Below are 13,814 nucleotides of genomic sequence, written 5' to 3' on the forward strand. Positions count from 1 at the left end.
CCCTCAGCTAGGTCCGCATCCTTCTGTGTCTTGCCTATTTAAGTACCAGTCTGAAAGTCACTTGAATGTAGTAATTGCATCTGACTCAGCACCTCCTCGAACAGTGAGTTCCAGACATTCAAACATTCTCTGTGTAAAATCCCCTTTAAGCTCTGTCCTCTCACCTTAAACCTGTGCCCTCTTGTTTTTGATATCTCTACAATGGGAAAAGATTTCTGATTATCTACCTTCGTCAACCCTCTTATAATTTTGTACACCTCTATCAGGTTGCCCCTTAGCCTCCTTCACTCAAGGTAAACAAACCCAGTTAATCCAGTCTCTCCCCATAATTAAAGTTCTCCAATCCAGGCAACATTTTGATGAATCTCCTCTGCGCACTCTCCAGCGCAACCACATCTTTCCTACAGTGTAGCGACCAGAACTGCACACAATATTCCAAGTGCAATCTAACCAATGTTTTGAAAAGTTTGGATATTATGTTGCAACTTCAGTATTCTGTGAAATGACCTATGAAGGCAAGCATGCCATGTGCTTTCTTTATGACCCTACCTACCTATGTTACCACTTTCAGAGAACTATATACTTGAACCCAAAGGTCCCTCTCTTTGTCAACATTCCTTAGTGCCCTGCCATTTACTGGATATGTCCTACTCCTATTTGACTTCCCAAAATGCATCACCTGACACCTGTTGGGATTAAATTCCATTTGCCAACGCTCTGCCCAACTTTCCATCTGAATTATGTCCTGCTGTAGCCTTAGACAACATTCCTCAATACCCACAACATCTTCAACTTTCATATCATATGCAGACTTACTAATTATCTCCTGCATTCACATCCAAATGCTGAATATTTGTGAGGATGTATTTTAAGTTGCCATTTTATAAAATAAGTTTCATGTTATATTCAAACCACCAGTATTATTAAGAATTGTTTTATAACCATTTCCTTTTCTCTCCCTTTTGTTTTTATGAAAAGAGAAAAGGTCTCCTTGTGGCTTGTTTGTGTCATGACCTAGACCACAGAGGTTATACTAACAGCTATCTACATAAGTTTGACCACCCACTGGCTGCTCTATATTCCACTTCCACAATGGAGCAGCATCACTTCTCCCAGACAGTTGCTATCTTACAGGTAGGATTACCATAGACATGCTTTTTGAGAAATGTTGTTAAACTACAGAAAACAAGGAGTATTTGGATGTAATTCTTGTGTGATGTGTGACATTGAGTTTTCATATGTTCTCAACCCTTATACTGGTAGATGCATATTTATTTAACACTAACATTCCCAGAACTTCAGATCTGTGCTGCATTCCTACTGAATACTGGTTTTAATATTGAAACTACAAACCTCAATATCATTATTTACTTTCTGTTCTCCACTTGCTTTTTCCAGTCCTGGACCTTTCCCATAATTCTTACCTAAGTTTCTTAATATAGTGAAGGTGCATCCTTAACAGCTTGATGCAGCTCGGTTCAGCCATTATGCTAATATCATACACTTGAATCAAAGTGACATTCAAAATAACATATTTTGATCTAAAAGCAAAGTACTACAAATGCTGGAAATTTGAAATAAAATGGAAAATACTGAAAATATTCAGCAGGTCATGCAGCAGCTGTGGAGGAGTCGGTGACTTTTCATCAGATATACTATGGTATATGCTTTTTTTATTACAATTAATTAACCAACATGTTCCCAGAGTACTTTTGCCAGGTCCTGTCTTATGATATTAAAATCGGCCTTCTTCCAATACAAGACCCTAACTTCCAGTCCATCCTTATCCTTTTCCCTGATTATATTGAAACTTAGAGTTATGGTCATTATCTTCAAAATGCTCTTCTGCTGACACTCCTATCACTTACCTGGCTACATTCCCTAAGATTTTCTCTGTATTGCCATTCTCCAGTAGGACTATCTATGTATAGGATCAAAAAGCTCTCCTGGACACATTTTAAAATTCCACTCTCAGGCAATCCCTGTTAATATTGGGGAAGTTGAAATCTCTTATTTCCATATTATTCTTGCACCTTTCTGTGACTTACCTACATATCTGCTTCTCTATCACTTAATGGCTGTTAAGAGGCCCATAGTACTCTCCCAGCAAAGTGATTGCCCCTTTTTTGCTCCTAAATTCTACCTGTATGATCCCATATGAAGAGCCTTCTAGGATGACTTCCCTCATTAACTACAGTAATCTCAAACTGTAGTCTTGGCTTCCTCCATTTCTGGAACAAATGAGAAGATTGGAGAAGGCGATAGAGGAGGCCAAACTGCAAGAAGAGGAGAACAGCTATGGTTAGGAAGCAAGAGCATTCAAGGAGCAATTGCTGCACCAACAATTATCAGCATTCTCTCCATTAAGCCAGTTGGTTGATGAACATGGGCTTGGACTTCACTCATATGCTGCAGCTGTTGCTAGATATGCATCAACTTCTCTTGCAAAGGAGATGGAAGTGTGCTGCTGTGTATGTGGGTGAATAAATTGTGCTGTTAAATAGATATGAGCATGTGGAATCTGAGATGTGAATATAAGTTTGAAGTAGTGGTAAGTGTATAAGGGTGTAGACAAGCATATTATCATTAGATAGGAGTGACGATTAAAGGTGGGCAGTATGTGCATTTTGTGGTGCAGTAGTTGGGAGATGGGATTTTATGACATATTTAATTACATCAACCATGTGTGTGATGTAATTAAATATCTTGCAGCACTGTATCCATTTCCTGGTATTAACTTCATTCCTTCCACTATCAGTGAACTGTCGATTTCCTAGACCCTGTGGGTACATGCCTTCTCTCCATCCCATCCATCAAAGCAGTCAGTATCCTCCCCGCTCCCCCCCCCAATTATGATCCTGATTTTTGTGTGTCCCCTGGATTAGGTTTTTACATATTATGATCCCAGCATGTTTTCCAGTGTTTTCCAATGTAGCCACTAGTTTTTTAGAAAATTATTGTTAATATATGACCTATTCTGCTTTTATTTCTAATTAATGTAAAAATTAAATTCTGATACTATACTCATTGCTTTTGCTACATGTTTCTCTCATTCCTGTATTTTTGCATCCCTCCCAGTGTATGATAGTTATCAGATGGTTTGTAGTTCATTCCTGCCAGAATCTTTCATTCTTTACTGTTTCTTAAAACTACCCATGCATTTTCCAACTGCGGGATAATTATTACTGAAATTCCATCAAAAGCTTTATTTTTTTCATAATAGCAAATACTTACAAACTTAATATATGTGCAATACAATGCCATGTGCACTTAAGTCACTGCTTTAAAGGAATTTAACTTTAATTATTATCTACTGTGGAAAAACTATACCCTATATCTTCAAATGCATTAATATGAAACCACTAAGTCAATCTGAAAACTGAAGTTATTCCAACAAAGAAATGTTTGATTTTTAAATTAGAGGGTTTCACTTGCCTTCCAAGAAAGTTTTGACTCCCCTTGGTGGAGTTTCCTTGGTGCCTTTATCAAAGGGCCATTCTTCATGCACAAGTCCACAATGAATGTTACAAGTCTACTTAGATAAACTGTAATTTCTTATTGTCTCACTGCTCTATGTGGTGCAAGGATTAAACTTGAAACAAAAACAGAATGCTGGAAAAACTCAGCGGGTCAATCAGTATCTGTTGGAGGCAAAAGGTGTAAGTCGACGTTTCAGGTCAAGACCCTGCATCAGGACTTAAACCTGAACTTGCTGTAACTCTCAACAAATTGAAGTGCACTCTATACATTTATCCAAGAGATATAAAGGTACTGGCTGGGACTTAATTGGTAGATAGGAACATTCATTGGAGTATTGAAAAAATATTGCAGATGCTGGAAATCTAAAATAAAAAAAACAGAAATAACGGAAAATACTCAGTAGTCAGGCCACATCTGTGGGAAGAGAAATGGGATTAATATTTCGGGTCAAAAACCCTTCATTAGAACTGGGAAGGAGAGAAAAGAAGCTTGTTAAGTTGCACAGAGGGTAAGGTGGGGAACTGGGATGTCCCTGATAAGGTGAGACCAGTGACCTCCTGCATTCGGTGTTCACAATCAGAGAAACAAAACACAAATTGAGTCACTGCTTTGCAGAGCACCTGCGTTCGGACCGCAGGGACAACCCTGAGATTCCTGTTGCCTGACACTTTAATTCTCCATCTCACTCCCAATCTGACCTATCGATCTGTGTTCTCCTGCACTGTTACAATGAAGCTTGAAGAACAGCAGTTCATTTCCATCTGGGCACATTGCAGCCTTCTGGACCTCTTATTGAACTCCACAACTCCATGTAACTTTATTTTTCTATCTGTACCAGTCTTCCATCTGTGATACCGGTTCATCAATTGCTTTCTTTATTGTTTCTCTGGAGATGAAGGACATAGCCAGCCTGACCTGCCGGGCATGTCTTCCTGCTCTGCATTTCACAAATCCCACATTCTTTTGTCAATGTTCCCATTCTTTCATTGACATTGTTTACAGCTCATCCCCATGATCACCCTGGTCTTGCCCTATCTTGTCCTGCCTCAGCCTCCCTGCAGCTTAATGAGCTTCTTTTGCCTTCTTCCCAGTGCTGATGAAGGGTCTTTGACCAGAAACTTTAACTCTGTTTCTCTTACCACAGTTGCGGCCTGACCTGATAAATATTTCAGGCATTTTCTGATTTTTTATTAAATAAACTTTAGTGTTTTTGGTTTCCTTTATAGTTGGATCTTTCACTATCCTCCTTGTCTATTCTCTGGATCTGGTGTATATATTTCATCTTCTATAACCTTTTGTGCAAAAATGTTAAAGATAGATGAAATTCATGACTTCTATTGTATTTTGTTCCCAGACTATCAACTATTTCATTACAAATCTTGAGTGCAGGATCTGATTGGAGAAGTGTGTTAAACAATCAATTGTACCCATAGGTGAAACAGTTCTCCAACTAATGTGCGAAAATGTCCTTTGTCTGTTGCTGGTAATCTGGTGTCAAACTGTCCCTTCTGTCACAGTAATCGGTGATCTCAGAGGCTGCAGAGAAGGAAAAAATGTCAAATTACAGCAGTAGGGCTAAAAATACAAGTTGTTAATTTCTCCTCTGGCTGTTCCCCTCCAGTAAAATTAATGGTGAAGCCATCCCTGTGCCAGGTTCAATCTTGCACAGTGTTTGAACAGGGTTTCCCATCAGAAGTTGTGAAAATCACTGCAGCTTTGGATCTCTCATTGGACTTAGCAAAATGGTGGTGAACAGCAGACTGCAAATTTAGAACTAAAGCATTCATGCAGAAATACCCAAAAGCTGTTTATAGTTATGTGTGGAAATGGAGTTGTTATGCAAGGAAGTGTGGAATTTCCCTGAAAAATCCATTGCATTATGTACTAAAACAGTCAGATGCCCTGATTCATGCCAGATTTTACATTTATTGTTGCAGATGTGACTGAATGGAAATTTGAGGGACAAGTAAATAATTGTCAAATCTCAATGCGAGATTGAGTATTAACTTACAAAAAAAATTGCATATTTCCAGTAGTTTCAACATAATATAAATTGTACTGCTTGCAATTTGTCTATTTGAGTTTAAGTGAATTTTTAACAGCACATCACAACTTAATTACTGCCACACAACTTATCTGGGACTAAAAAATTACTTGTGCAAATGAGCAAGAGATTTCAAACAGTCAAAAAATACAAAATATTTTTCCACATTTTTCCCCCAAGCCTTTTCATCTCTTTTAGGATTAAAGAATTATGATGGAATTTTTTTCCTCTTTATTTTGATTTCACAAGAACAAGAGAATACCAAGGAGTAGGAGTAGGCCACCAGATCTTTCAAGCCTGCCCCACTATTTAATATTTTCATGGCTGATGTATGCTGGCCTCAGCTCCTCTTCTGTCCCACTTCTGTATACCCCTCTGTTCCTCAATCTGTCAAATATTTATCCACCTCTACTTTAAATACCTCTAATGATCCAGCTTCCACCACTTACCAGGGCAGAAATTCCAGAGATTCACCATGTTCTGTGAGAAGAAATTTCTGCATACCTCAGTTTTTAATGACCTATCCCTTATCTTGCAGTCATGTCCCCTTGTTCGAGAGTCTCCCACTAATGAAAACATCCGAACATCTACCCTGTCATGCACCCTTAGGATCTTGTATGCTTGAATAAGGTTGCCCCTCAATCTTCTGAACTCCAAAGAATACAGGCTATTTGGTCTCCCTTGGTAGAATAACCCTCTCGACCCAGTAATGGGCTTTGGGCTGCCTCCAATGTTACTGCATTGTTTTTTTAGGTAAGGGGACCAAAACTGCAGAGGGTAATCCAGCAGAGGCCTCGCCAGCATGCTGTCCATTGTAACAAAACCTCCCTATTTTAAAACTCCAACCCCTTTGCAATGAAGGCCAAAATGCTGTTTGCTTTCTCAACTACTTGTTGGACCTGCCTGTTAAGCTTTTGGTGATTCATGCACCAGAACCCTTTATACTTCTCTCACTTTCAGTCTCTCTCCATTTAGATAATCTACCTATTGATTTCTCTTATAGTCAAAGATGCACTTTGATGTATAGAAATGTGACAGACATTTCTCAGAAACAAAAGGAAAACAATTTTTACTGAAGCAATGGCAAGAGTTGAAGATCATGTAATGAAATGTGGCTAAGGGTAGAGCAATTAAAATGGGAAGGCTTGTGGAATTAGAAGTCTGTCTTAGAACAACATGAGTAACAATGTAATTAGCCATTGAAGAGCATGGAAAAAGAAAGATGTACTGATTCAGCCAGTGACCAGAAAGGGGATTGGAAGTTGCATGAACTTGTGGGAGAATGCAGAACAGTGATGGAAGGGGATGGTGTGGTGGAGCAGAATGTTGCCTGATGATCCTGTGCACTGAGGCCTTTCATCTGTTAGAGCCTGATGACTTTAAAAAGGAGTAGGATGGAAGGTAGGCCAAAAACGTCAGTGTTATGAAATATTTAAAGATTGAACAGAAGATTCCTTGTATATACTGTAATTGAATGAATAAAAATAGATACAGCAAGAAGCATCAAATCTACCAGAGCAATTTGAGAGGAAACTGCCTACCACTGAAGGTTGCTTTTTGTGCAATGTGTTAGTAGTTATTTCTTTTGTTTCAAAGTGCACACTGCCAGATCTTATTGAAATCTTTGAAAACATCTTAATTCATCAGAAATGTTGAAGAGGAAGATTCTAAAAATGAATATTTTTAATGAAAAATGTATTGGCAAAAAGAATTGGATAACTATTTCAAGGTGATGGATACTTTGGCTTACCAGCTGGTTTATAACTTCAAAGATAAATGGGATCCTCTTTCATAAGGTAAATAGCATGCAGTAGGAACAGAGGATCCAACAAACTCTGTGAGATGAAGCTTAATATTGATCAAATTGATAAAGCAACATAACAATGAGGAAAATTTCATTAACAAGATCATTGAATTTAAATTTGGAGAAGAAAAGTGAACCAAATGGTTCAGCATTTCTGGCAGTGTTAGCTATTATGCCATCTAAATGGAGCTTATGAGTTTAAAATTGGCTCAAGTTGCTTTCTAACAAATCATGATGCCAGGCTCAATAGGAGGAGCTGTAGAATCATGATTGACATTAGTCTGCATCTGAAACATGTTAGACCTGATAAAGAGAGCTTAATGGTGCAAAAAGTGAAGAATATTTATTCCCCATTTTTTTAAATATATCTACATTCTGACTACATTTAGACCAACTTTTTCTTCCAGGAACATTTAAGCCACAACAACCGATTCCAGGTGAGATGCCCTCAACAATGTGAATGGAAATATTTATCATTTTCAGTAAAGTCGTGCAAATTAAAACTAGTTTCTGTACTGTTTATTGAATTTTCTCTTTCCCCCAGTTGGAAGGGCATAATATTTTCGACAATCTGACAGGTGATGAATATGAACATTTGCTAGACATCATTCGGAAAGCCATCATTGCCACTGATCTGGCACTATATTTTGGCAACAGAAAACAGTTAAGTGACCTGCTGCAAGCAGGAGCATTGAACATCAACAATCAAGCACACAGGTAGATATTTTCTATATTCAAACAAAAATCCTTGGGTATTGAATTAATATGAAAGTAAAGCTTGAAAAGGTGATTATAGAAATTATGCAGATTTGTGGTAAGATTTGAACATCCTTCTCTGGCTGCAAATATATTGCCAGGGATTTGAAGACCTCAAACATGGTGCCACTAAATTAGAAAGGGAGACAAGATAGAGCAAGTAATTATAGACCAATCAACCTAATGTCAGTGGTGGACAAATCATTGAAAAATGCAAGAGGCAGTATAAATCGTTACTTAAAAGTACACAGATAAATTCAAGACAGTCACCATGTATTTGTTTTAGGAAGATCATATCTCATTAATTTAACTGAATCATTGTTTTTGGAGGAAGCATTGAGGGTCACTGAGGCTAATACATTTGATTTGATGCTTGGATTTCTACAAGGTGTTTAACAAAGCCACACATGGCAGACTAATCAGAAAAGAAACTCCTCAAGATCCAAAGGTTTGATCCCAGAGTTGTTTCAGAGAAAATGGAGGTCAATGATGGGAGTTTTAGTGACTGGAAGCCTATATACAATGGGGTTCCACAGTGTTTAATACTTTACATTGATAATTTAGACTGAATTATCAGACTAGTGTGTAGTTGATTGAAAATCAGGAAGACTTTAGGAAGAAATCAAGGGAACAGTGAGATGGGTGGAGAAGTGGCAAATGGAATTCAAGCCAGCAAAGTTTGAGGTAATGTATTTCGAGAGAGGAAGCAGGGCAAATGATACCAAAACACGTGGAATAGGACAGGGATTGTGGTTTACACATTCATGAATGTCTAGCAGCAGGGTAGGCACGCAAGATATTTTCCTTTATTGTGCAAGGGTGATGGTTTGGCATGAGGGGGGAGGAAATTAAGGGGAGCAGCAGGGCAGAAGGTGGGGTCAGGCAGGAAGAACGAAAAACATGTTACGCCACAGCTAGAAAACTGCCAAAGGTTCTGATTGCCAAGCCATAGGAAACTCTAATGATATTAGAGGTGACGTAAAGGAGATTTGTAAAAATATTACCAGGCTTGAGAAAGATAATTATGAGGAAAAAATTGGCCAGGTTGTATAGGTTGGACAGTTTTTTCAGATGGCCTGGACAAAAGGGAAACTTGCCTTCTCTTTTAGAATTTTGTTTCTTTCAATGTTTGCTTTGAAAGATCCTAATGGAAAAAAAAGATAAAATTGCTAGATTACACTTAATAAATAGGAATATACAAAAATCTAAAAATTAAGAAGTTCTCAAGGAATAGAGAAATTAGTGGCATTAAATAAGTAATGAATTGAGCATAATATTTTAATCTTATTCATATTTCAGTTTTAATTTTGTTTTTTCCCCTCCAACAGAGACAGGGTGATTGGTCTAATGATGACAGCTTGTGACCTCTCCTCCGTCACCAAGTTATGGCCAGTTACCAAGGCAACAACCAATGATATCTATGCTGAATTCTGGGGAGAGGTATATGCCTAATCTGATTTATTGGTGGTATGGAGACCTTCACTAGGTCATGTAAGACTCTACTGAAATAGGGATAGGTGTAGCGCCTCTATATTCTACTAGTGACTCAAAGGAATCGTTTAACATGCAGATATCTACCATAAAACAGACTCTTCAGTTGATGCCAGTTTTAATATCTCTGGATTACTGAGAAGTAGCCAGTGACGAGCTCCATGGTCAACAGATGGAGCCAATCTCCTGATGTCCCAATAGTACTTGCATTCATAACTGCTTGTGCTTTCTGGATTTGCTCGTCAGAAGGATAACACCTCCGGTGAGGTGCCAACCTTCCAATCCACTGGATGTCAGTAATGAGCCTGAATGTCCAACCTGCCATTCAAAGGCATTCTAGCTGATGGTAATGGCCAAAGACCATCCTGCTCAGCAAATCCTCACCCACCCTGATGAATTCATCAGTGCCTTCCATCAGTGAATCCCATGCTGCACAGGTCTCATTGGTGTGTGGGGGATGTCATGTGACCAGCACTTGCATGTACTGATAATGCTAGTATAAAAGAACTCTTCAACTTCTCTGGCAACACCTGATGCCTGAAATCCATCTTTTATAGAGGAATTTGGGAATAAAAATGTAATACGAGTGTATTTTAATTAATTGGGGTCTTCAAATCTGAGCAATATCCAGTGGATAATGTACAATTACTGCAATTCTTACAAAAAAGTGGTAATAACCAACACAAAGAAATATCAGTAATCATGACCACCTGATACATGCTTCTTCTATGCAAATCTGTTGAATTGTTAGAAGCTGCAGTCTCCTCAATGAAACGCCACATTTAGTTTGCAAATTTTATGCACCCCAGGTAAAATCAGCCAGAACATCAGCGTATGTGTGCTGCCCATTCCCCCCACGTTAAAGTTTGAGTCGTGTCAACGCATTTCAGATCCCTGCAGCATGAAGCTGGTTCTGGATTAAGGTTAGAAACTGGATTTGGGTTTTGACTGTGGAAGACTAACATGAATAATTGGAAAACCATTATCAAAGTTAACAGTTTCTGTTTTGCTATGGAAACTATCCCCAGATTCCAGGCCTCCAGCTATATGTGAGGTATAGTGACAAAAATCATAGCCATGCAGGTATACTGATAAACCTTGGTGGAACCTGAAATGCTGGCAGCAGAAGCCATCTTCTAATACGGAAGCCCAAAGATTCCACATGCCTCATGGTGCAGTGAGGGACCAGCAGTCGAAAGTTCAGCAATGCAGGAAGCAATCCATGGATCTAGCCACCTTCCAACCAAAAATAAAAGTAAAGACCACCAGTGATGCTCAGTCAACAAGTCTGGCCCAATAATACTGAACTCTCCATAGAACTCAGTTCAGTACCGCAATCTCCCACTGTTTCGTAATATCCATGCCCTCATCCAAATAATCCAGGAAGCAGTATCACTTACTGCCGCACAAGAGACCAGAAAGGATGTGAGGATTGCTTCACTGACATACGACACAGTCCTATCTTCAAAACAAATCTGTCTGAATTGGCTTAAATATTATGAACATCAGAAAAAAAGATACCACATGTCTATGGAGAGCTGTGGATGGTGCTAGGAAGGTTAATAATAACCAAAGGATTAAATGGAAAGACTAAAGGAAAACCTTCTGAACTTAACAGCGAGACCATATAATCATTCTTTGGCTCTTTTTTTTGTGACTGCCAGCAGCCAGTATGATAGTCTGCTGGTAGCTAAGTTAGAAAACCCATAGCAGGAAGTCACCGCCAGGATCCTCGATGACAAGCATATGTTAACACTTCCATGAATCTCCCCTCTCCTCAAAGTATATATTTCAAAAGAAAAGTCAGCCATCCAAGGTAAATGAATGCTTAAACTTCATTATGTATTTATGTTTTGCCACAAAAATACTATTTTCATAAGTTAATGATACTAGAAAAAGAATTGGGAAAATGAAGTGAAGTTTGAGGACCCTCAGGCTCCTCATGCCTTTATGGGGCCTTGAACATGTAGGAAGAGTGATATGATTGCACTCAGCAATCAGAGGAATGAGAATCAGCTGGAGCACTTGGTTTTAATTTAATAATGAACATGAGTAAGGAGAAGATTGGATTAACTGTGCATATTTTCAGGCTGAGCCATGTGCTCGATATACGATAAGTACCAGGGAACTGGAAGAAAAACTCTACAAGATCTGAAATTAAGATATACATAGACATTGAAAAACAATTAACAATTTGCTAGAGCTCCAGACTGAAATCCCCTGATAATTGGAGAAACTTGATGTTTTTTCAGGATTGTTGGAATCTTCGGAGTAGTTGTTACTGGACTAGCAATCCAAAGATTTAATTTCGAGACCCATCGTGGCAGCTGTAGAATTTAAATTTAATAATATGACATTTTTAAATAAATAAAGACATGAACCTACTTGTTTTTCCTTTCAAAAAAGAACAACAGCTTCCCAATATCCTTTGGGGGGAATCAGCAACCCCTACCTATTCTGGCTTATATGTGATTCTAGACCGATGTTAAAATGCACAAGCAAGCCTCTCAGTTCAAACAGGATAAAAATAAAACCAAACTGGTCACCTTGGATCAAATGAGGCACTGAATTCAAACATGGCAAGGTGGACCTTGCAAAGTCCTCCTCACAAACAGCTGGCACCTGTTGTCAAAATTGGGAAAGCTGATCCACAGATTATCAAACAACAGCCTGATATAGTTGTTCTCATAGAATCATAACTTGGAGACAAGAACCAGAATCTTCTGCTACAATTGTTGGGCTGTGCCCTGGCAATATTGACTCACCAGAGATGCAGGTACTGTGGTATGTAGCAGAAAGCAGCAGCATTGGGAATTTATTCTGGACCCCATGGAGTCTCGGGGCATCAGGTCAATTAATAGGCAAGGAAATGATTACAATTTGTAGAGCTCCCTCTGCTTTTGAGTCAATCCTCTTTCATGTCAACAATACTGGAAGAAACACTGGAAGAGCATCTAGTTATTAAATGTACACTGGGTGGGCAACTTCAATGTCTTGTCACCAAGAGTGGATTGGTAAAATCACCATTGACCAGACTTGTTGAGTCCTGAAGGACATAGCAACCAGGCTGGGCTGTGGCAACTTATGATAAACCTCCTTGCCTTCATCTTTAACTATTTCCTGGTAGATGTATCCATCCATAATAGCATTGATAGAAGGGACCGCAGCACAATCTTTATGGAGACGAAGTCCTTTCTTAAAATTGAGATCAACCTCTGTTATGTTGTGTGAAACTGCTATCATGTTAAAGGGGATAGACTCAGAACAGATCTGTCAACTCAAACTTGGGTGTTCATAAAGCACAGTAGACTACTAGCAGCAGAAACATAAACCAACACAATAGTAAATTCATGGTCAGGCATATCTCTCACTCTTACTGTTAGTGTCAACCATCATGCAATGAGGAGGGCAGAAGGGTATGTCATTCCTCCTGAGATCCCTACTGTCACAGAAGCCAGTCTTCAGCTAGTTTGATTCACTTTACTTAATAACAAGGAATGTTTGGGAATATTAAGTACAGTAAATGTCATCGAGCTAGACTGTATACTTGCTGTGGTACTGAACACATGCCCAGAACTAGCTGCATCACTAGCCAAACTATTCCACTTAAAATGCTGGCATCTAACTGACTTTGTAGAAACTTGCTCAGGTGTGTCCTCTTCAGAAAAGAAGGGCAAATCCAGTGCAGCTAATTAGCACCCAATTAATTCATTCTCGATCATCAACAAAGCAATTGTTGACAATGTTACCAAGCAGCACTTACCCACCAATAATCTGTTCACCAGTGTCGAGCTTGGATTTCACCAAGATTATTCAGTGCTGGATCTCGTCACAGCCTGGTTCAAACATAGACCAAAGTGCCAAATCACAACATTTGATCAAGAGTGATATCAAGGCATTTCAGTAAAAGTGAAGTCAATGGGCATTAAGAGGAAAAACATCCAATGGTTGGAATCGTATGTCACACAAAGGAAGATGGTTATGGTTGTTAAATCATCTCACCCTGAGGACATTACTGCAGGAGTTAATTCTTGGCCCAGCCATCTTCAACCATTTCATCAGTGGCCTACCATCCATCATCAAAATCAGAAGTGGGAACATTCATTGATGAGTGCTCAATGTTCCTTTCCATTCACAATTCCTCAGGAAATGAAACAGTGCATGCCTGCATTTCCAAGGCCGAGATAACATACAGGCATGGGCTGATAAGTGGCAAATGGCATTGGTGCCACAAAAGTA

The 13,814-nt window shown here is 38.9% G+C and overlaps 1 protein-coding gene across 4 annotated transcripts in view; it reads left to right on the forward strand.

Moving 5' to 3' along the window:
* Positions 1-13,814, forward strand: part of pde10a (phosphodiesterase 10A) — a 296,991-nt gene that overhangs the window by 264,693 nt on the left and 18,484 nt on the right. For all 4 annotated transcript variants that reach the window (XM_052012872.1, XM_052012873.1, XM_052012875.1 and 1 more), the window contains 3 exons: positions 979-1,134; positions 7,873-8,045; positions 9,413-9,524. In XM_052012872.1, the coding sequence (XP_051868832.1) occupies positions 979-1,134; positions 7,873-8,045; positions 9,413-9,524 (441 nt within the window). The remainder of the gene's footprint in view (positions 1-978; positions 1,135-7,872; positions 8,046-9,412; positions 9,525-13,814) is intronic.

Source organism: Pristis pectinata, chromosome 3 (assembly GCF_009764475.1).
Source record: "Pristis pectinata isolate sPriPec2 chromosome 3, sPriPec2.1.pri, whole genome shotgun sequence".
Lineage (NCBI taxonomy): Eukaryota > Metazoa > Chordata > Chondrichthyes > Rhinopristiformes > Pristidae > Pristis > Pristis pectinata.